This window comes from Manis javanica, chromosome 15 (genome assembly GCF_040802235.1).
Source record: "Manis javanica isolate MJ-LG chromosome 15, MJ_LKY, whole genome shotgun sequence".
In the NCBI taxonomy this organism is placed as follows: Eukaryota; Metazoa; Chordata; class Mammalia; order Pholidota; family Manidae; genus Manis; species Manis javanica.
Window position 1 is genome coordinate 13,681,624 of NC_133170.1, and position 21,390 is coordinate 13,703,013.

General features: G+C 36.4%; 1 protein-coding gene and 1 long non-coding RNA gene across 13 annotated transcripts in view; one reads left to right on the forward strand and one right to left on the reverse strand.

Annotated features, from left to right (window-relative positions):
- The window catches only part of ABCC9 (ATP binding cassette subfamily C member 9), a 107,625-nt gene extending 94,754 nt beyond the window's left edge, over positions 1 to 12,871 (forward strand). For 8 of the 11 annotated variants that reach the window (XM_073223243.1, XM_073223245.1, XM_073223241.1 and 5 more), the window contains 7 exons: positions 15 to 93; positions 1,985 to 2,093; positions 3,368 to 3,471; positions 5,656 to 5,789; positions 7,729 to 7,791; positions 8,510 to 8,685; positions 10,214 to 10,350. In XM_073223243.1, the coding sequence (XP_073079344.1) occupies positions 15 to 93; positions 1,985 to 2,093; positions 3,368 to 3,471; positions 5,656 to 5,789; positions 7,729 to 7,791; positions 8,510 to 8,647 (627 nt within the window). In that variant the 3' untranslated portion in view covers positions 8,648 to 8,685; positions 10,214 to 10,350. Of the gene's footprint in view, positions 1 to 14; positions 94 to 1,984; positions 2,094 to 3,367; positions 3,472 to 5,655; positions 5,790 to 7,728; positions 7,792 to 8,509; positions 8,686 to 10,213 lie in introns of all 11 variants that reach the window. The other 3 variants (XM_017662303.3, XM_017662310.3, XM_073223246.1) reach the window with 2 other exon arrangements.
- Positions 1 to 21,390, reverse strand: part of LOC108398362 (uncharacterized) — a 27,502-nt gene continuing 6,112 nt past the window's right edge. For both annotated transcript variants that reach the window (XR_012125720.1, XR_001853402.3), the window contains exons 2-3: positions 2,392 to 2,517; positions 1 to 138 (exon numbers count right to left, since the gene is read on the reverse strand). This is a non-coding gene — a long non-coding RNA (uncharacterized lncRNA). The remainder of the gene's footprint in view (positions 139 to 2,391; positions 2,518 to 21,390) is intronic.

Here is a 21,390-nt window from a genome sequence, read left to right on the forward strand (position 1 = left end):
AGTGGCTTTTTCAGGTGGGCATATGCGGCCGCACTGGCAGTGGGAAGTCATCGTTATCTCTGGCTTTCTTCAGAATGGTCGATATATTTGATGGTGAGTTTCCAACTAAGTTTTTTCAGTGGCCATGTGGTGCTTTCCCTTAAAAAAAAAAGCAACATCAACTTACCTTATTCTGCAGGAAAAAAAGCAAATATTTATAAGAACTTTGTATCCTATAACCCATGGGTTTGAGGCATGTATCCCAGATAAACAGTCAGAAATAGAAGAACATAGAATAGGGGAAATAAAATTATTAGTCCTAAAGTCAGCTCTAAACATTGTTGTTATAGAATTCTGATACACTGAAAATAAGGCCACTCTCTTTGAGTAGGAGCAGATGGAGGTGGCATTTCAAGAAGAAGGAAGAGAGAGGAAGACTGTCTTGCTTCCCTCGGACAAAAATATATCTCTTTCTGTCAAAGGAAAAAGTACAAGGGCATAAGTAATCTGCATTATTCATTTTGTTACATGACACTTACTATCATCTTCTTAATGACATGGTTTAATAACTGTGAACATCTTGTGAGGAGGCAGCCTTTGCTGTAAAGAGCCAAGCACATGTTTTGACATCTACAAAAATATTCATCCACAAAATTATTAATAATATGATACGTGGAAATCTTCGCTTTAGAAAAACATGCCACATTATTTAGTCTATCAAGTGGCCTATAAATAAGCCAGCATATAAGCCATCTTGAATAAAAGGGGACCCAGCAATGTGCTTGGCCATTAGCTCGAGGAAGTGCTTGCTATTATTATCGGTAATGAGTTGATGATTACAGAGCTTTACATTTTTCTTGTACTTGACAGCTTATATTATTTAGTCAAATCTACACACAGTTCTGTGAGATAAAGAGGTCAGTCTATGAACAACAGAGGTGAACGGTGGTAATTGCAGTCTCTGGGTTTAGGTTCAGGAACAGAGTGAGATGAGCATCTGCCCCTGAGTTAGCTGTTTGTTCTTCCCATGGCTACTAATAGTAATACACCGATACTTGAAGGATTTTCAGTGGGATTCACCTTGTAAGTTAGTTACCTGCCCCAGAGACAATTAACTGACAGTTTTAATTTAAAAAGCATTGGTTATAACTGAACATATTACATTAGCTTGCCCCTCATAAGGGCAAAAACATGATTTCAGGCCCCATATGGACTGTCAACAACCTATTCCCTTTTTAATAGCATTAGGCTATTAAGATCTTAATAGATAATAGAGTATTCCTAAAAGCCACTTTTAAGCTAATCACTTTGCCTCTTCTCAAATTGAAATCTAGCTGGAAAAGGGACTCCAGCTGCATTTATCTGTCCTCCTCATCCCACGGCGCAATACTGTCTTTGTACAAAGTGATACAATACAATTACTCCAACAGGTTGAGAAAAGGGCATCAAGATTGCACAAGTCTCTGTAACTATGTACAGTATAGAGAAATTCATTAAAGTTTGATATCTATGTCCTAGAATTTACTTATTTGTAATTCACTATACTGTTCAGTCAACACAGGACTGAATAAAACAAAATTCACTGTCCTCAAGGAGTTTGAGACCTAGAACTGTCTTCTAGTTGGGCAAGAGAGACAATAAAAAAGATAGGTAAAAATATACAGAGAATGTGCTATGAAGGAAAATAGAGCCGGGAATCAAGACAAAGGAATTTTGGAAGGAAGAGGACCCACTAAGGGAAAAAAATACTTTTGGTTTGTATGAATCACATAAACTGAATAAAAACTGAAAATCCATGCAGGAGAAAATACATAAGCAAGAGAAAATATCACCAAGGTGTATATTTTGCTTAGACATTATGTAATGATGTTTTTTAATATTTAGATGGAGAGCTTCATTTCCTCAGGTTCAATCCTGAACTGGAGAAATACTTCCAATTTGTAAACAAATATTATTTTACTGGTGATTTTACTGCATGCCTGTAATTTTTGTTTCTTTTTAACAGGAAAGATTGTCATTGATGGGATAGACATTTCAAAACTACCACTGCACACGCTACGCTCTAGACTTTCAATCATTCTTCAGGATCCGATACTGTTCAGCGGTTCTATTAGGTAGGGGGTGTATTCAACAGAAGCCCACGTGCCTCAGCGTCTACCGTTTGGCTCATATGATGATTGGCTCAGAATTGCTTTTTGATTATCAAGATGATAAGGCCAAATATTCTGTCCAACAATTTGCACTGGGAAACCGTAGCGTTGCTAAGAAATTATCCCATGGAAGCTAATCCCTTACATGTCCACGAGCTCTGCTCATTCATTTTCACTCTACAAAAGCCGCTTTGTCCTCTGTACTTAAGAGCAGTGATCCTTTGGCAGACAAGGTGTTCCACCCTACTGATACCCTGCCTACCTCTTAGGCGTCTGTTCTGGGCTCAGCAGATACTCAGTTTGGTTAATACCTCGATTGCCACTCTCTCTCTCAACTTTTCTTCCAGCCAGAATTACTTTGACAAAGTTGCTACGATCTTCTCCATGCCTGGTTTGTAGTTTCCCATGGGGAAAAGAAAAAGAGAATGGAGTTATCTACCTATCTGCTAGGTGCTTTAAATACATTATCTCATTAAATCCTCAAAGCATTGTTCTAGTATACATATTATTGTCCCCATTTTACAGATGAGGGTTTTGAACCTCAGAGAAACTGTAACTTGCCCAAGTTCAAACACAGGGCATGATAGAACAACAGTTCCGAATAAAGTTTGCCTGACTCCAGAGTTCCCCATGGCATCATCCACCATATCACGTCTCTCATTTCATCCACCTTTGTTCTCTCTTGCTCCCCACCTCCATCCACTGAATTACAAAGAAGTATTTTGTCCTTTTGTCTAAAAGAGAAAATGTACATAAGATCACTCAATATTTAGCTGTAAAATCACTTTAATTAAAAGTTGTAGATGTATCAAGTTATTGAAAGACACCTTAGAGAATTGATATCTATGGATATATTTATGGGGTTCCTATTGTGTTGGGTACAGCATGACTCATCTAAATGTTCCCATATAGGTTTATGTATTTAGCATCAGTTCTGAAGGAATATTTTGCTAGATGCTATTCAGGTTACATTAAACATTAATATGAAAGCTGATGAATCCAAGTGATGAATTTCATCATGTCATCTCATGCATATAAACTAATTGCATCATCAAAAATCATTTTCCATAGCATTAGGTCCATTTATTCATTCATCAAGCATGAATCGCATGCCTGCTCTTTCCTGCACACTGTTCAAGATCTTACATTTTAAGGAAAAAACAGCAATAAGCAAACAGGCAAAAATTCCTTTATTTTTATTTATTGACTAAATAACTGATTTTTTTTTCTTTTTACAGATTTAATTTAGATCCAGAGTGCAAGTGCACAGATGACAGACTCTGGGAGGCTCTAGAAATTGCTCAGCTGAAGAACATGGTCAAATCTCTACCAGGAGGTCTAGGTATATTTTCTAAATAATGTATTTATTTGTCACATATACAACTAACTCTACATATCTCTAGCTGCATTTTATGCTAGAATTAGATAATCAATTACATCCTATTACATTTTAAATAATCTCAAGGTTTTTAGGACGTTTCAGAATCTAATGATCTTGCAGGGGTTCCAAGAGAATGAAATGTAAAACAAATTCTGTCCTATGTGAGCATTCCAGAGTAATGCTTTTATCCCTCCAGTCTTTTCACCCTTGGTGGGTACAAGTCACTTTCATCAGAGTATTTCCTTGTGGTCATTTTGTTCATATGATCTGCACAATCACTTAGCCTCAATAAATGAAGAAGAAGATTGAAAAGGCTGTTCGGTTCAAGGGACACTCAGTACCGTTCAATAGCAGGCAGTTGCTCCACATTGGCAGCCATTGTCTTTGCTGCCAGGAGGGCATATTCCTGAAATTTATATAACATAATTTTTTGAAGATACTATTTTTTATTACCTTCTGCAGGATCAGTTTTGGCCACTCACACAAGGGATGAATCATGTACTTAAACAATCACAGAAATAAATTCATTCCCAGAGGTTGTACAGTTTCTGGCAAATAACCAAACGAATAATGAAAACATGATTAACAGAACAACAAAAGTTCATGATATAGTCTTTATAAAAAGAGAATAGCTTAGTTTTGGACTTCTGCTTCCTTGAATTATAAAAATATAATAAGAGTAGGTTGATGTTCCAATTGCAGTACATAATATCTAGTTGCCAAATTGTGTTGTTTTTGTGTCTAGTTAGTAAAAATCAACCTATAAAATAAAACCATGTTTATTTATCAGTTTCTTTGGGAAGGAGGACCCACTCAAAAACAATACTTTTTATGAGTCTAAGTAAGTCCCAAGGGGAAGGCATCCCACCAACAAAAATTGAGACAGCATATCTTTAAGGATAGTTTTATTAACCTCACCAGTGTCAGATTGTGGGAGTAATTCCAGAGGTATGGATGAACTTCCCATAATAATTTTTGTTCTCTCCTTTGGAAACTCCAGCAAGTCCACTTGAGAAATTGATGGTGTTTATAGAACCTTTCTCCCTTGGCCTGTAAAGTTCACCCTGCCATCAGTAGTTGGAAAGACAGGAAATTACATCTTCAGGGTCCTCTTTGCCAACATGAGAGCTGTATGTACCTGCTTTGAATTGTGGGCAAATGTTTGGGGGTTACAGTGCAGGGCAAGCAACAAGGGGTGGTATTTACACTATGTGATTGAACACTGTTTATACTTATTGTCTTAAAGAGTAAACAATTGCTTGATAAAGATCTGGCTCAGGCCAACTCTGGTGAAAAGCACTTATCATCCCCAGCATCTTCCTGATTTATTATGTAAATTAAAATTGGACAAATAAATGCTTAGCTCCAAAGCATGAGAAACTGCAAGAATTTGATGCAGTGAGAATATAAACAATAGATATTCCTCCCCACCCCAACCCAGGACTTTTTAGTAAAGTATTTGAATTCCAATAAAGGAGATATTTTGGAAACAGAATTTATCTTAAACTCACGATAGCACAGTTCATGAAATGTGGGTGGAAACCAAATAAAAGGAAATGATAACGTGGATATAACATTCATTAATCTGTGAAACAATGTTTTGTTCAGCTACTAAGTCAGATACCATAGTAAGTACTGGGGATGCACCGATAAACAAAACAAACCCAGTCCTTACCCGCTTGGTGCTTACAGTCCACTGGGATGGTACAATGGAACGAGAGTAAGATATTGGAGTTGAGATTATTCCATTTCTTATCAAGCTCTATTACAAATTAGCTATGTAATCATGGGGGAGCCACTTCATCTCTTTGGGCCTTAGATAATTATACCGAATCATCTCCTTAGAAAATTCTATTGAATAATTAAATTATCTCTAAGGTCTTCCAGTCTTCGAAATGTTTAACAGCATTTTATATCCTACTCTAAGCAGATAATTTACCATCTGTTGTCAAAAATAGGATGACCCAAGATCGTCTTGATTATCTCAAAGTAAAATTCCTCTTTGCCTTTCCAATAAGAAATCTTCACACCAGCGCGGCGCTATCCAGCATGCTCTTAAAGGATGTAGCACATGGCTTACTACTTCCCCGAAGAAAATGTTACATCATCTCTTTAGTGAAATCCTGGCTTCTTTCTATGATCTAGATGCAGTTGTCACTGAAGGGGGAGAGAATTTTAGCGTTGGACAGAGACAGCTGTTTTGCCTTGCCAGGGCCTTTGTGCGCAAGAGCAGCATCCTCATCATGGACGAGGCGACAGCGTCCATCGACATGGCCACGGTGAGTGCACTAGCCAAGCATTTAAGCTGATGAGTTGGAAAAACGCACGTGAAAATCACAAGTTATTTTTTCCTGACTGATGTCTGAATCCTCAGTACTATTGTTTTGAGTGTCTTCTTCATCTCTGTGACCAAATGACAAAAGCACATTGAAAATTATAATAAAGGAGACGTAACACCTTCTTTAAAAGAGTTTATCGCCAATCAACGTGAAATAAATTTACCATCACTTTTTGATAAATTCTCAAAACAGTAAAATTCCAGGGTTTTGTTGATGAGTACTGTATTCAGGGATTCAAGTACAGTTGATCCTTTAACAACATGGGGGTTAGGGGTGCTGGCCTCTGCTACCCCATAGTTGAAAATTTGTATGTAACTTTCGACTCCCTAAACATTTAATTGCTAATAGCCTACTGCGGACTGAAAGCCTTACTAACAGCATCAACAGTTGATTAACATGTATTTTGTATGTTATATGTATTATATATATGTTGTATTCTTCCAATAAAATAAGCTAGAGAAAAGAAAATGTCAAGAAAATCATAAGAAAGAGAAAAGACATTTTTCAGTACTGTACTGTTTATTGAAAAAGTCCTTGTATAAGTGGACCTGTGCAGTTCAAATCTGTGTTATTCAAGGGTCAACTGTATTAGTCCATGGAAGTTCTACAATAAAGGATGCAAATCTCTATTTAATGAAATCTATTAAGAACCAAAACCAATCATTATTTTCTAAAGCAGTTTGAAGGAGGATTCATTAGAATTAATAATGGCCTCCTAATGTATTCATGTTAACAAGCCAGACACCGCCTTTTGAAAGAATTGATTTAAAAATACTAAATATGTCCAAGAAGGATCTGTCTGGAAGGCTGTGATTGAGTAGAGAAAATTCACATTAAACCACAAACTATGATTTAAAAAGCTAGCAATTAGTGTTGTTCTTATAAAAGTTAACTTGATATGAAGAGTTTGGTATCAGAAAGGATGAAAATGAAAAACACCTGCAACCTTATATTTTCTTGCTATCACTTTAGATTGGGTAAAACTGCCCCTCAAAATGAAACCATTTCAAGATGTTTAAAAGCTAAATATCCATGGAAATATTCGACGTCGTTTATTTTTATTAAGTAAGACATCAATTAAAATATCTGTATAAAGTTGTATATCCTCCAAGTTAACATAATTTAAAGCAATAAAATAGTTTCTAAACAAGCCGTTTCACAAAGTAAGCATAACTACATCAAAATTAGTATTAAGTACTAAGAGTTTACACTATTGGGGATTATTATAAGGATAATATATCCTCTTCCTCAGTAGAGATGAGAGAAAGAGATAATGAGAGAATGAATTTAATTGCCAATAAGCCATTTGATTGGAAGAAAGAATTCCTTCACATGGACTTAGGTAATCAAGCTTTGCTGTAGGAGAGTTAGACTTTTTACCCAGAAGCATCTTTTAAAATATAATGATAACAATAGTTTGTGGTGGGAATAAAATGGTCTCTGCCTGGAATGTTCTTTTATGGATCAAAATCCTAATTTGGGGCATGTATTTCCTTTATTCCCTCTTCTGACCCAGAAGTTAACACCATGATAGGGTTTTACTCTTACCAGTTTTGAATACATACTGTTTGTTTTGTAACTCAGATGAGCATTTCCATGTCCATTCGATTTCATTTTCCTCTTTCGGTTCCCTGATAATAAATCTAGCAGCCATTCTCGGCTCATCTCTGAGTCTAGTTTGCACTTGGAAGACACGTAAGGACCCAGCAGGAGCTTCGGGTTGGGCCTGCTCCCGGGTCTGCCTTCCACAGAAGATCTCCGAGCGGGGTTCTCAGAAGGGATTGGGCACGATAGACCATTGTTCTTGGGAGCAAAATATCATGGCAAGACAAAGTAGTACAGAGGAAATTCAGACTTAATTAATTTATTTCTTTGGCAGGAAAATATTTTGCAGAAAGTGGTAATGACAGCTTTTGCAGACCGCACCGTTGTTACAATAGCTGTAAGTATGGGGGACAGAGGTGACTTTCTCTCCTTTGGTTTTGTTCCAAGATTCAGTAATCTTTATTTTTGATCAGTTAAAATACACATATGCTGAACTATGTATTTCTCTGCTAATGTTTCTGTGTCTGCTCAAAAAAGAAAAAAAATCAGCAATACTCTATTTATATTGTTTTGTTTTGCCAAACTGTCGGCTCTTATCTACCTCCATCTACCTAAGTTACAAGGATAGGACATTTTAAATCTAAGGATTCCAGCAAGTCACGGCCTGTGATTTTGCTCCACATACTGACGGTAGTTCGTATGGGATAATTCTCTTTTTGGTAGTCTAATGGTCTGATGGGCAGATTCAGAAGCAAAATCTTAAATTTGACTGCCAATTCTGCTACTGTTTTCACTTAATTTCTGTTTCTATTCATATCACTGTTTAAAAAATGAGGCAGTGAGATACCACTAAGCCGAGACAGAGACTCTCTGAGCACCCATCAAAATGGAGAATTTCTTAAAAATCTTTGTAATTCGTGTTATAGTTTATTTAAAACAGGCCATGGTCTTCTCTCTTCCTCCCTGCAGACAGATGGATTCTTGCTCACATTAAAATGTTTAACCAAACATTTAATGTTTAATGTTTAACACAAAACTATTTTTAAGGGACTCACCCAGATAGCGCCCCTCTTGCTGATGCTCTTCTCTTCTTTCCGTTTTTCTTCTCTCTCCAGCACCGCGTCTCTTCTATTATGGATGCAGGCCTTGTTCTAGTCTTTTCTGAGGGTATTTTAGTGGAATGTGATACTGGTCCAAACTTGCTCGCCCAAAAGAATGGCCTCTTTTCCACCTTGGTGATGACCAACAAGTAGACCATCATGAGCCACCCTGCCAAGTATCCCATTCTCTGGTAGTTATCTTCACAGCCTCCCATCAGGAAGGCAAAGCTAATTCCGTGATTAAAGGGGAGGGATGCTGTGAGGATGCTAACCACAGGGTATTGTCACACCCATCAGCTCAACCAGGTGTGTCAGTTATGGTTAATGCAGAGGTAGGCATGTGCATATGCTTACAAATGTATACATGCAAGAGACGGTATTTACGAAAACCCGAGAGCCAGATTTACCCCTGTGCTAAGGACCAATTTCATGATTCCTTGTGAATATTTTGTAAGTGTCCTTAAAAATAACACAGATGTTTCTTACTGCCTTGAAGATTTAATTGCTTAATTTAAATTATTCCTTAAGTTTAACTGTTGAGTAATGAGAGTTATGCCTGGAGTGCTTGCTTATGCTTCCATTTTGTGATTCATTCATGGGAGAAGGACCACCCTTTTAAGTTCAGCTTTTTCTAGGTGGCAGGAAATGACTCCCCATTAGAGCCCACCATCTGTACACAGGGCCCAGTGAACTCTGTGGTTCCTTCTGCCCTGGAAGATAGTCTCCTGATTAACTCATTCACACTAAAGTGTGAATGATTGAATGACTTAATAAGAGAACTGGCTAACTTGAAAAATGGTTCTCTAATATTTTCAAGAATTTTCCCACTCAAGAACATGGGGAGATATTTTGGGGGAGAAAGAACTTAATATTTCTCCCCAAATGGACAGGTAAAGAAGATAAAAGTGGACCCTTACCTATTCAAAAGGATAGTTTTCTGTTTTCTGCATGAAGCATGGTATGGTTGAGTGTCTATACCTCTTAATGCTGATAATTCCAAAATTCAACATTCATAACTAATATTTAGTGAATGATAGGTTTGTCTGTGGATGTTGAAAATAATGGTGCATGTTCTAAGTTGGCATCCTTTCCTCTCTGGTTGTGAGTCCCAACTATGCTTACTTTTCTGAAAGCATAAACATTCAGACTATCCCATCTACAGAGGACAATGCAAAAGACAGGCCTTTGCCCCTGGGGATGGTTGTACGTTGGACTTTGGATTGTTAGGAGAAGGCTCTTTGGAAGACTGGGAATCAGGTAAACAGACGGTATTTCTGGGTTTGGCTGCCCTCAGCTGATACTTTGATCTGCATGGTCCTGGTCCTGTATGGTAGCCGCGGATCACATGTGGCTATTGAAACACTTGAAATATGGGTAGTCCAAATTGAGAAACGTTGTGAGTGCGAAATACACACTGGCTTTTATTATCAGTTAATTATTTGACCAACACTTAGTAGCCTACTTATACTTCCATGAAAAAAATGAAACTGCTATATTAACCACACTCGATTTAATAGAGTCCATACAAGACCCAGCCATACTGGCCAGTATTTAAAATGATACATTAAATAAGCTAGAAAAAGAGGGGCTGTGCTTCTTGCATCTCCTGGCATCCCAAGATAAATAAATGTCCCCAACTCATGTGAAATATACATATTCCACTGCTTTGGCTTGTACCCTGAAATTTGTAACAAATACATGTATTCTTTTCCCTCACAGCATCGGGTTCACACTATTCTGACGGCAGACCTAGTTATTGTGATGAAGCGTGGAAACATCTTAGAATATGACACTCCAGAAAGCCTCTTAGCTCGGGAGGATGGAGTATTTGCTTCTTTTGTTCGTGCAGACATGTGACGAGATGCCTTCAAACAATACCTATTGAAAATAATGCAGTCATTACCTATACCTACTTAAGGGATCATCACCTTGACCTTCATAAAGGGGCATCTTAAACTTTTATACAATTTTAAGTTTATCTGTTATGCTGTGGAAATTTGTAATTAACAATGTCACTTTACAAATGAATATTGTATTTCCTATGCTGACATTTCTTCCTAGTTCTTGTTTTCCAGGATATTACTGTTTAATATATTCATTACTGATGTTTTTCTAATGATTAAGCCACTTTACCTTTAAGAATAGCAGGTTGTACTAAAACATGTAAGCTGCTTCAAGTGGTAAATCAACAGCTATGTTTTCTCATAATTTTAAGTCTGGTAAATATCTCTCAGGCATAGAACTTACAATGAATATCAGTATTATTATGCTTCTTTTTGTAAAACTATATTTTCCTTTTGTTGGTATCCCCAGATATTATTGGAAGAAAATAAAAGGACACTTTTTCTAATCAGTTAGAAAATCAAACACTCAAATTCATTACCTATTGTATGAAAATATTTCCTATATTCAGTAACATTGTAATACTGATGTTTCCTTTAGCATCTCTTTTTTTTTCATCTAAATTGTCTCCTGTCACCAAGGAGTAGTCACATTTATAGTAGCTCTGTAAAGCCAAAGCCTTAACCAGAAAGATCAAGAGTTTACATATCTGAAAGAATTATACTCAGGGTTCCACACTTCCCTGTCTAGTAAAGAGAGAGTTCTTAAGGTATCAAGCATAATGTGCCTTTTCCAGACTGATGTTCAAAGAGTAATTAGGTTCAATCCTTCAATGGCAGGCCAACTAAAGCTTTCTATGGTTTAATCCATCATTAGATGTCGTTATGACCCTGAGCCCTAAAATTCCACATTATACACACACATCTATGTGTACATATGTACATAAGACAAGTGTCATTTCTAGGTGAAAGAGTCTACTTCTTAAGACATTTGTACTCAATGGGGTCACATATGTATACATTTGTTCCTGCTCTAATTTTAATGGACATACAAAAGTGGATCAAAAACGTTGTTCTAATTTAATGTGCAAATTAAGAGAGCATCAGATTTTGATGGTGTATTAATGTCGTTTTGCTTAAATGTAAGTAAGTCCAAAATACTGAAAGTGACCATCACGGTCATGCTAGCAGCCAGAGCTCCCTAGTACAATTCTGGGCCCTCTGGTATAAATGTCACTGATTTCATGAGGATCTGCATGCATTCTACGATTTTGAAGAATTACGATTGATGGAAAAAATTGATGTGCCCTCCCCACCTTTCCTGTGTTGTTTATTGTGTTGCGTATTCACTCTTGGAAAATTTGGATGACTTGTTTAACTAGAAATGTGACTAGGCCTTCACCTGAATAGAGTCCTGATATTTACCTACAATAAATTCCACAAGGATGGAAAACATTACCCTATGTTATTTAACTTAATTTGTCACCTCTTGCTATGTATATACAAAACTTTATTGGGAGAAAAATCTATCATTTCCTGGAAGCTAAACAGAACAGAATCAGTAACTATTAATTTGATTTTGAAAATTTTTTTTAAATTCCACCATCCTCCTCAAAATATTTCTGGCATGCAAATGTTTTTATAAGGCTGGATGTGTATGATGCCTGTTAATCAAATTATATCTCATTCTTACCAAGAAAGGGAGATTAGATTACCCATAGAAATAATCCCTCAAAATATTTGTAAATTTTACCACTCTGCAGGCAATGTCAGCAGAAGAATTTCTAATTACCCTAAACTGAGAATCATGTTTTTCATTCTTATAACCAAGTGGCGGCTGGCTCTGCCAGAACTTTTAGCCACTTAAGTTGAGTAACTGTTTATTGTTTACAAAATTAAATTGGCTGAATAAAGTCAGGGATGATTTTAAATTGATTAATCATTTATTATGTTTATATAACATATATTGTATCATCTATTGAATATAGAAATGACTCACTTTGATATAATGTTTGACTAAATAGGTACATATCTGTAAAAGACCAGCTTTAAGCAAGTCAAATTTTTTATTCACAGATTTTACAAACCGTATCAATTTTACTAACTTTAACTCTTGAATATGTTAAAAGTCATAAATGCATAAAGTCTTATGTAAAAATTACAAGGTTACTGGTATCACTGAGAGAAAAAAATATTTCTCTTAATGGACAGTGCATCCTCTACTTTAATGTTACTCCTCATGATGCCTTTAAAAGTCAACCTAGCTCAAAGTTAGATACCAGAAGACCCTTCTAAGAAACCGATACTTGAGATTGGGGACCATGTCTTACTTGTTTTTATGCCCTTGGCATGAAATACAATAGCCTGGCCCACAGTAGGTCCTAATAGGTGTAGCTGACTGATCCATCAATCAGTTTCATAACTACCTTAGTATCTAGAACTGTGGATTATTCTCTCCACTTTCTGTGTTGCAGTTGTTCTACTGTGAAAACGTATTTGCTTGCTATTATACAATAAATTACTCTTGTTTGCTTGATTAACAGGGTGATTATTCTTTGACTTACAATGGCATTGGCAATTTTGTTTCACGTTTGCCATAGCTGTGTACTTCCTTAGTTTTATGTACAGGATCCAGGGAAGTTTCCTTAAGTGGAACAACTATGTCTATAAACTTTATTACATCCCTAATTAAATAGCTGGATGTCTCGACTTTTCCCCAAAGCTTATTGATCAATTCTTGTGGTCGTCTTCCAATATATCTTTCATCACTTATTTTATACTGCATCCTTTGGAGTTCTGTGATTTATAGTACTATGGTTATTCCCTTACTGACCTATTATCCAAAGCTAAATGCAATCTTGGCCTTTTAGCATATGAAATAGTGGCCAAGAGGGTGTATCCTGTAACTTAGGTTTAATTTTTTCTATAGTAACTACACGTCACTTACAATAGGTTTTCTCAAGCATTAGAAAGAGTCACCTGGCTCTGACTTTCTAAGGCAAGGGCTTGTATTTCTAGCAAGTACGTCCTGATGAGATTCATAACTAGCCCCACAGGGGAATCACCGATCTACCTCAGTCACCTACCTAGTTTCTTTTTGTTATGTGTGACATGGAGCCGTAAAGTACTAACGGTGACTTTCGTAGGCTTGCTGTCTTCCCTGACATCGTCTTATCCTGGATTGCTAAAACAAGCCTGTGAGTGTCACTGAATGAACTGCCTTCGTTCCATCATAAGGGGAACGGTTAACTGAACCTTAGCTGAGAAGCTCTGGATGGGACTCTGGCTGCTGTCTCCTGTTTTGGGGTTTAATCCGCAATATGGGATCGAAGGGGAGAATGTTTTCACAGAGATGCAGAGCTTTTTCTCCACATCTGAATCAGGCATCAAATCATTTGTACATTATTTTGCTGAATTGGCATTCATATTTCCACATGTTCATAGTACATAAATGTGACCAGTTTTGAGGAGGTTGCGCTATTGATATCTCACACTATGGAAAGAAGGCAAATTATCTGAGATGATTATTCCCCTTCCCACCTCCACATTTTTTTTCTGCAAGTGTTATTATCCCTGATATAGGAGTTGATATAGTCATTCTATGTACCTACTTCGCAAGATTCAAATTATTTCTTTTCCTATGGGCACTAGCAAATTTCCCTTAGCCACTCACACTGTGGTTAACAATGCCCTCCCTCTAAAAAGACACAGATAGATGGTGCCAGACCTGACTGGATAAGTTAATTGGCTCTAAGAAGAATGCCCTTGTTAACCCCAGTGCCACCACGGACCATCCCAAATCATACATACACTGCATAGTAATGACAAGGAGCTTTGTTCTGAGACCATTATTATTTATCATTTAATCTGCCCACTGCATAAAATAATTGTTCATATACAGCAACAGCCCAACACTGCTTAATGTACTTCATTCTCATTTTCCCTTAGAGCTACAATATATGCTATTTATACACATTATCAGTCATGATGAAGTGAAAGACTATTGACCTTTGATATTATCAGAGCCAAGTGGACACAGGCCAGCTCCTTCATATCTAGGTATTTGCTCTTTGGCCCATAGTGGTTGGAGCTTTGCCCCAACACCTGCTAAGTAGAACAATCTTTAAAAATGCTTAATTTATTCCAGACCTCCAAAATGTTCATCAGTCTTTTGAATATAGACATAAAGATAATCCTTAACTGTTGGAATCTATGAAAGTGTACTACTAACCTTTTTTACAGGTTACAATCTATCTTCCAGTTACTTAGTACGTGTGTGTGCTCCCCGCCCCACACGCATGCATGTATACATTCACATTTTAACTTGCTGCCTTAAAAAAGAGTATAATGCTATGAATCTTTACATCACATATTAATGCAATGCATAGACAAGTCAGATGCAGGTGCTTAGAATGGATGGCATAAAGAGAATGATTCTTAAAATCATAATAATCTGCAACAGTGTCTTCCAGATCTAAAGCCACTTTAGGAAGGAATTTCACTTCTAAATAGATCATAAAATGCATTTTCAGTAATAGGAGGTTCAACCCACTTTTTCTATCCATTTTTAAGATAATAATGGCAGCATATTGCTGAGTTATAGTTGGCTGGTTCTTTTTAGTTCAATAAAGAGATAATAATGGTTGTCCAGATAGATAGTGAACTGGGCATCTATTAAAGGTGGTTGTCTCCCTACTAAAGAATGTTACATGAAAATAATCTTTGGTTATTTCATCTTGATTGATAGCTTGTTGGATATCAGGTATGTGCTCACCTCTAAGTAACAAAGTATGATTCCAGGAGATAATTAGTCAGCGTAGTACAGAACTTTATACCATATTTAAAATAGCGTAAAATCTTCTGCTTATCTTTACTGTGTTTATTTTACATATAAGGAAACTAAGGCTAGGATTTAAGTGAGTAACCCCCAAGTCATTGATTTAAAGTCTGTCTGACTTCCGTGATGGATGACATTTTGAACTAGGGGGAGGGAGTGGAGACCTGGGGGTGGTATTTAAAAGATACTTCTGCACCGGAATCAAGAAAAAGTGGAATTATTAGGTCTCAGGGAGAGTGAGGGTTGGACCAGTCTGAAGTACTCATCAAGGGAGGGTCCACTCTCTCAAGTCCATCTCTGTCTCTGTCTCACACTCTTTATCTTCCCTCTGTCCTTCTGTGCCACCCTATTCCACTGTATGCTTCTTTCTCATTGCACATGGCAGCCTTTATGAACCACTTCTTTCTCACACAAAATCTTCTGGCACCTGGGATCCACAGATAACAATCTCTGCTTCTTGGATTGCCTATTTCAAAGTATCAAGCAAGCAATTAACTTTATCCAGCTCTTTTTTTTCATCTTATGTGTAACTGGACAGCTTTGCATTCCTTCACTTTGGGTCAGGGATTGACCTCCAGCCTAAAAAGCTGTGGTTAGATAGTATATGCCAATTGGAAGTCATGTTTTAGGCTGAGGAAAACTTAACACAGTCTGGAGAGAGACACAAGAGCAAAATACAAAATGAAATCTCAACCAGTAGTTCCAGAAAAAGAGTGATGATACTGCGCTGGCTACTGATTATTTTCCTTTGAAAAAAAAAAAAGATGGGAGGGAGGGAGACCATTGTTCAGTCACATGAGGACTAAAGTGAACTGGTTAACTAACTTCTCGGGCATTCTTCATGGAGTCCCACACCCATCTTTGCTCCAGAGAGTGGGAAAGTCCAAAGAAGGATGTAATTTTCTTTTAAATGAGAAAACAAAACAAAATTTTCGGCCATAAGTAATCACCCCCAAATAGTGACTATTTTAAGCCCAGGTTTTATTTCCCCATGGGAATAACTAAATAACACAGCTTATGAGATACTTTCTCACAACCACCCCTTTAAAACAAGCAGTAACACCCACCAAGAATTACACTTTATAGAGTCACAGATTTCTCCCAGGGACCTATCACTCGCAGATACTTAGACATGCCAAACATTTGGCCCAGGCACTGAATTTGCTGTGTCCTTTGCAACCTGGGGAAGAGAGATGGCAAAAGGCCACCATATGGGGTGACAAGATTTCACCTGAAAATAGGAGCTTTTCTCTTCTTTTCTCCCATTTGACTGAACTTCTAGAATATGTTAAATGCAATAAAATATTATATTGGAAACACAAGGCATCTGGGCTCTTGGCCAAATCATGGGGAAAAAATTAGCAAACTAATACTTCATGGGAAATTCTTGGCTCAAATAATATTTTAATAAAGCTTAGTTACATGTGCCAATAAAACATAGAGATGACATAATGATTTATGACTTAAATATCATATAGTCTCTGTAATGTCTGGTGCTATCTTATATCAAACAACATGAGAGAAACAAAATCCTTGGGGAAAAGGAGAGAAGAGCAATGTGAAATTGTTCAGATATCAGTAGAATGTATATTGCATAACCAGCTCATTAAAAATTTGGTGAAAAGATAATTGCTAGCATATATCGAAAAAGATATGATATGAGCCTTATAACTATAATCTCATTTAATCTTGACAAAAGTTCAATGAAGTAAACTTTATTATACCTATTGTAGAATTGAGATTCAAACTGGCTAACTTGCCCAAGGTTCAGTGAAGCAGAGATGTAACCTCAAGAAACCTGACCTCAAGGCCCACACCCGCAGCCATGCGCTATACTAGACTAATGATTAAATTAGCTGTATCCATTTCCTTCTCTTGGGAATAAATGACTTATATGATATGTGATATGTGATAAAGAATAATTATGATAGTCTCTGTAAAAATATGGAATAAGAAATTGGACCAGGTCTTAGAAGAACTGAGTTCTAGTCTTGGGTCCACCACACATTGGGTTTATGTCCTCAGGTTTAGCATGTAAAGCCTGCGCTTCCATTCCCTCATTGACAAAGAGGAAGACAAAAAGGTATGATAACAAGTATCCTTTTGTCCTCATTGACTTTTTGTGAATCTCAAATTAAATGAAGGTGAAAAGATTTTATGGTTTGGAAAGCACATTCTGATATGAAATGTTGGTATTGAAAATCCACTAGATATACCACATCCTAATGGTATTGTAGTGGATTTTCTTTTAAGTCACAAAAGAGGATTTTTCCCTCTTAAAAAATGTGAAATGCTATGTAAGAACTTGTTCACCATGTAAGAACTTGTTCGTTATGCTTCAGAAGATTGGAGACTGATGAGAATTAGGCTTGGGGTGGATTAATGATTGTACATTGAGCATTGAGTCCCCTATACAGAATTTTGTTGTTAACAACCATTTGATCAATAAGTATGAGAGATGCCCTCTCAAAAAAAAACAAACAAAAAAAATATGAAATGATTCCAGCTTTGCAGTGATGAGATGATATATTCAAGCTGAGATATTACATAAAAATGGCTCAAGAATATTGGTATCTTTGCACTTCTAGAAAGAAGAAATACAAAATCTGTCTATTGGGGTACAACTTAGATTACCTCCGGAGGGAAGAAAACAATAAAGTTAATTCACATTCAAAATTAAAACCACAGGAGAAAATAAACAAGCGGGATTAAAACTAAGAGATAAAGCAGAGAGGAACATTAGCACAAGACTTAGAAATAATAAAACAACCTATAAGAGATTTTCAAATATGTATGTTTAACAATGAGGATGTGAAAGTGTGCTCAACATCATTCTTCATCATGAATACAAATAAAAATAGCTACCAACCCATTAACACTACAAAGATTGAAAATACCAAGCCTTGGTGAAGTTGAAACCTTCTTATATCACTGAAGGGTGTTAAATGGCACAGCCAGTGTGGAAAATTGGCAATTCCAACTGAGACTAAATATGCACCTATACCAACATTCAGCAATTCCACTCCTGGTTATATATATCCAAGAGAAATGAATGCTTATGTCCACATAAAGACTTGTACAGAAATGTTCATAGCAACTTTACCCGTAATAGTCAAAAAACAAAAACAGCCCAAATCAACAAGAGGATGGATAAAAAATCGTGGCTTATTCACACAATTAAATATTATTACTGGTATATAAAACAACATAGGCAAATTTAGCAAATATTAAATTGAGTGAAATAGCATATACCAAAGAGTAACTTTGTATTATTTCATGGATACAAAGCTCAAAAACAAGCAAAATAAATTGATGGTGAAAATAAGTCATTACAGAGCTAGTTCTGGTAGAGAACAGTCTGGAAAAGGGCAAGAGGAAATGTAGGTCGATAGACATGTTTTATGTCTTGATTTGTGTTCTGTGTGAGTTATATAATTGCATGCATGGGTTTTCAAAAGAGAGGAAAAGAGCAAATTAATTTAAAATAACCAAATAGAACTTCTAGAAAAGAAAAAAGGGCCACTTAAAATTTAAATTTAAATTTAAAAAATTCAATGGGCAGATTAAACAGCAATCAAATTGCATGATGAGAGGCTTCTTTCTTTTGGAAACGTGGAGAATGTACCTAGAATGCAGGACAGAGCAAGCTGACAAGAAAATATGAAAAACAGTGAGAAGAGATGAGAAAGTGTGAAGGTCTGAAGTAGGGATTCCAGGGGGTGGGGGGAAGGAGAATGAAGAGGATTCAAAGAGCCCAAACTATTCCTAAAAATACTGACTAGGATGATTTCAAAATTACTGAACTTCCAAGGAGTGGCTGACTAATCCCTGTTCTGTTCAAACTATTCCGATCTTTAGAGAAAGAACATGCATTACTCCTTTTACAAATACTCATAACATTTATCAGTGCCAGGCAGAGATAACACACAAAGAATAATACAAACCGATCTCACCTAAGAATATTTGTGCAAATATCCTTAAAAAAAATAGCAAAACACATCCAGGATTATATTAAAATAATAATTCACTGTGACCAAATGGAGTTTATCTCAGGAATGTAAAAATAATTCAACTTTTTTTAAAAAACCTGCTGATTTAATTCATCATGTTAACTGGCCAAGGAAAAAAAAAAATTGGCCACTTTGGTATATGTTAAGAAAGCATTTTATGTAATTAATCAGCCATCATTGACTGAAAAAAAAAAGCTAGAAAAGTAGGGAAAGCACAGTACCTTAAGATGATAACTATGTAAATTATATGTTCTGGAAGCATTTCCACAAAATCTCTAAGAAGAAAAAAATGCCTAATATCACCATTATTATTTACTACCAGTCCAAAAATACTAACAAATGAGGGTCAAGAAAAAATTAAAATAATAAATAATGAATTAATTACTAATTAAGGAGGTTGTATCAAAGTTTTAATTTTTTAGAAAATATTATGTTTTAAGTGTCATTGGCCTGTGCTAAATCCTTTACATACTCACCTCATTTAATCTATACAACTCTGTGAGGCAGATTTTACAGAAGAGGAAATGGAGGCTCAGAGCGATTGAGTACATTGCTCAAAGCCACCAACCAAGTAAATGGCAGAACTGGTAATTGATTCCATATCTTTCTGATTCCAACATTCTATGAACTTAAATAAAATGTTAGAGTATATTTCATGAATCTTCCACAATTCCTCAATTTAAAAAAATTTACTTAATTGCATAATAAATTTCCATAGGTTTTCAGAGAGGAGATTATATTATTACTCCATTATATTACAACAATATGTGAAGTAATTTGACATTTTAAATTAGCAACAAATACAAAATACTTAATTCTGATATGAACCTGTTTAGAAAAATGACCCTGTGAAAGTCTTTCTGGCACAGATCATTTTTACCTAGAGGAAAATCCAAGTCATTTAAGCAACAGAAAAAGATCTCAGCAAATGATCACTGTGGCCAATGAGTCTAAATTTCACTTTAAAACTTTCAACCTCTATAATCCCTCTGCAGCTGGCATTTTTGAAAGGTAGCAATAAGGAGTCACCCTAGAGGGCTCTGGAAAATGTCAGGTTTCTCTTTCCAAGCACTGCATGAGTCACTGATTTTTCAAAACAGAGTGACGTAAAAGCTCAGCAACAGATAAGGACATTGTTAGGAATTGCTTTCCCTAAGAGCTTCAGAAATGCCTGTGAGGAGTTCCTATACCAAGACAGATCCCAGGTTCACACAAATTTGTCTTTCTTTAGCACGAGAATATCAAGGCATAATTTCAAGTCCTGGGAAAAGGAACATTTACAGCAGCTATTTCTCATCTCTTGGAAGAGCCCCATCAGCTCTATTTAGCACCCTATTTAGCATTGTGTACTCTACCAGCAGAAAATAAGTACCACGGGTACTCTCCACTTATTGAAGGAACCACCTTTCTCTTGGAGACACTATTACGGTAAAACTGACATGTTGATTTCCTGAGTCCTTATTTTATACCTGTGCCTCGGCTAGCGCTCTGTCAGTCCCCAGTGTCGTCATTACATTCAAGAGTTGAGCCAGTACAAGTATTGGTTTGTTAGCATTCTGAAGGTTGGTAGGTCCCAAAAATAATAATCAAGTCTCTAAAATGATGTTATCATGTGTTCTTAGTCTTGGATCAGGAAAGATAGTTAAATAATAGTTAAAGAAATCTGTGGGTCTGTACCTTTCCCTTTCCCACCTCCACACCCAGATGTGAGATCCTTTGGACCATCGTGAAACCAGAACCAGCCCTAATATATTAGTAAGTACTGATACTTCTTAAACATCTATCACAGGTCAGTCACTGTCCTAAGTACTTTATATGGATTGTGTCATCTTGTCCTCATAACAATTCAAAGAGTGTCTTATAGTTGAGTGAGCCAGAGAATCTCCGGGGGAACTTTACTTTAGTAGAAGTATTTACACCTTCTCATTAAAGATATCATTTTGCAGTCAAAGCTTTTATATCTTATTCTATCCTTGCTCTACAAAAGCCTGGAGGAGCAAAAATAATGTTACCAGGGGTTTCTTATGTAGCAGGACCATGGATTAACCAACAACCATCCCTTTGAGATACTGTCTAGTGAGAAAAACACAGGATTTGGGATCAGATGTTTTCAGTTTGTTTTAACTGTCCACCTACTAGGTATTTGACTTTAGGTAAGTCCTTTAGCTCTGCTCCAATTGACTTGTGTGTGAAATGAAGAAAATAACC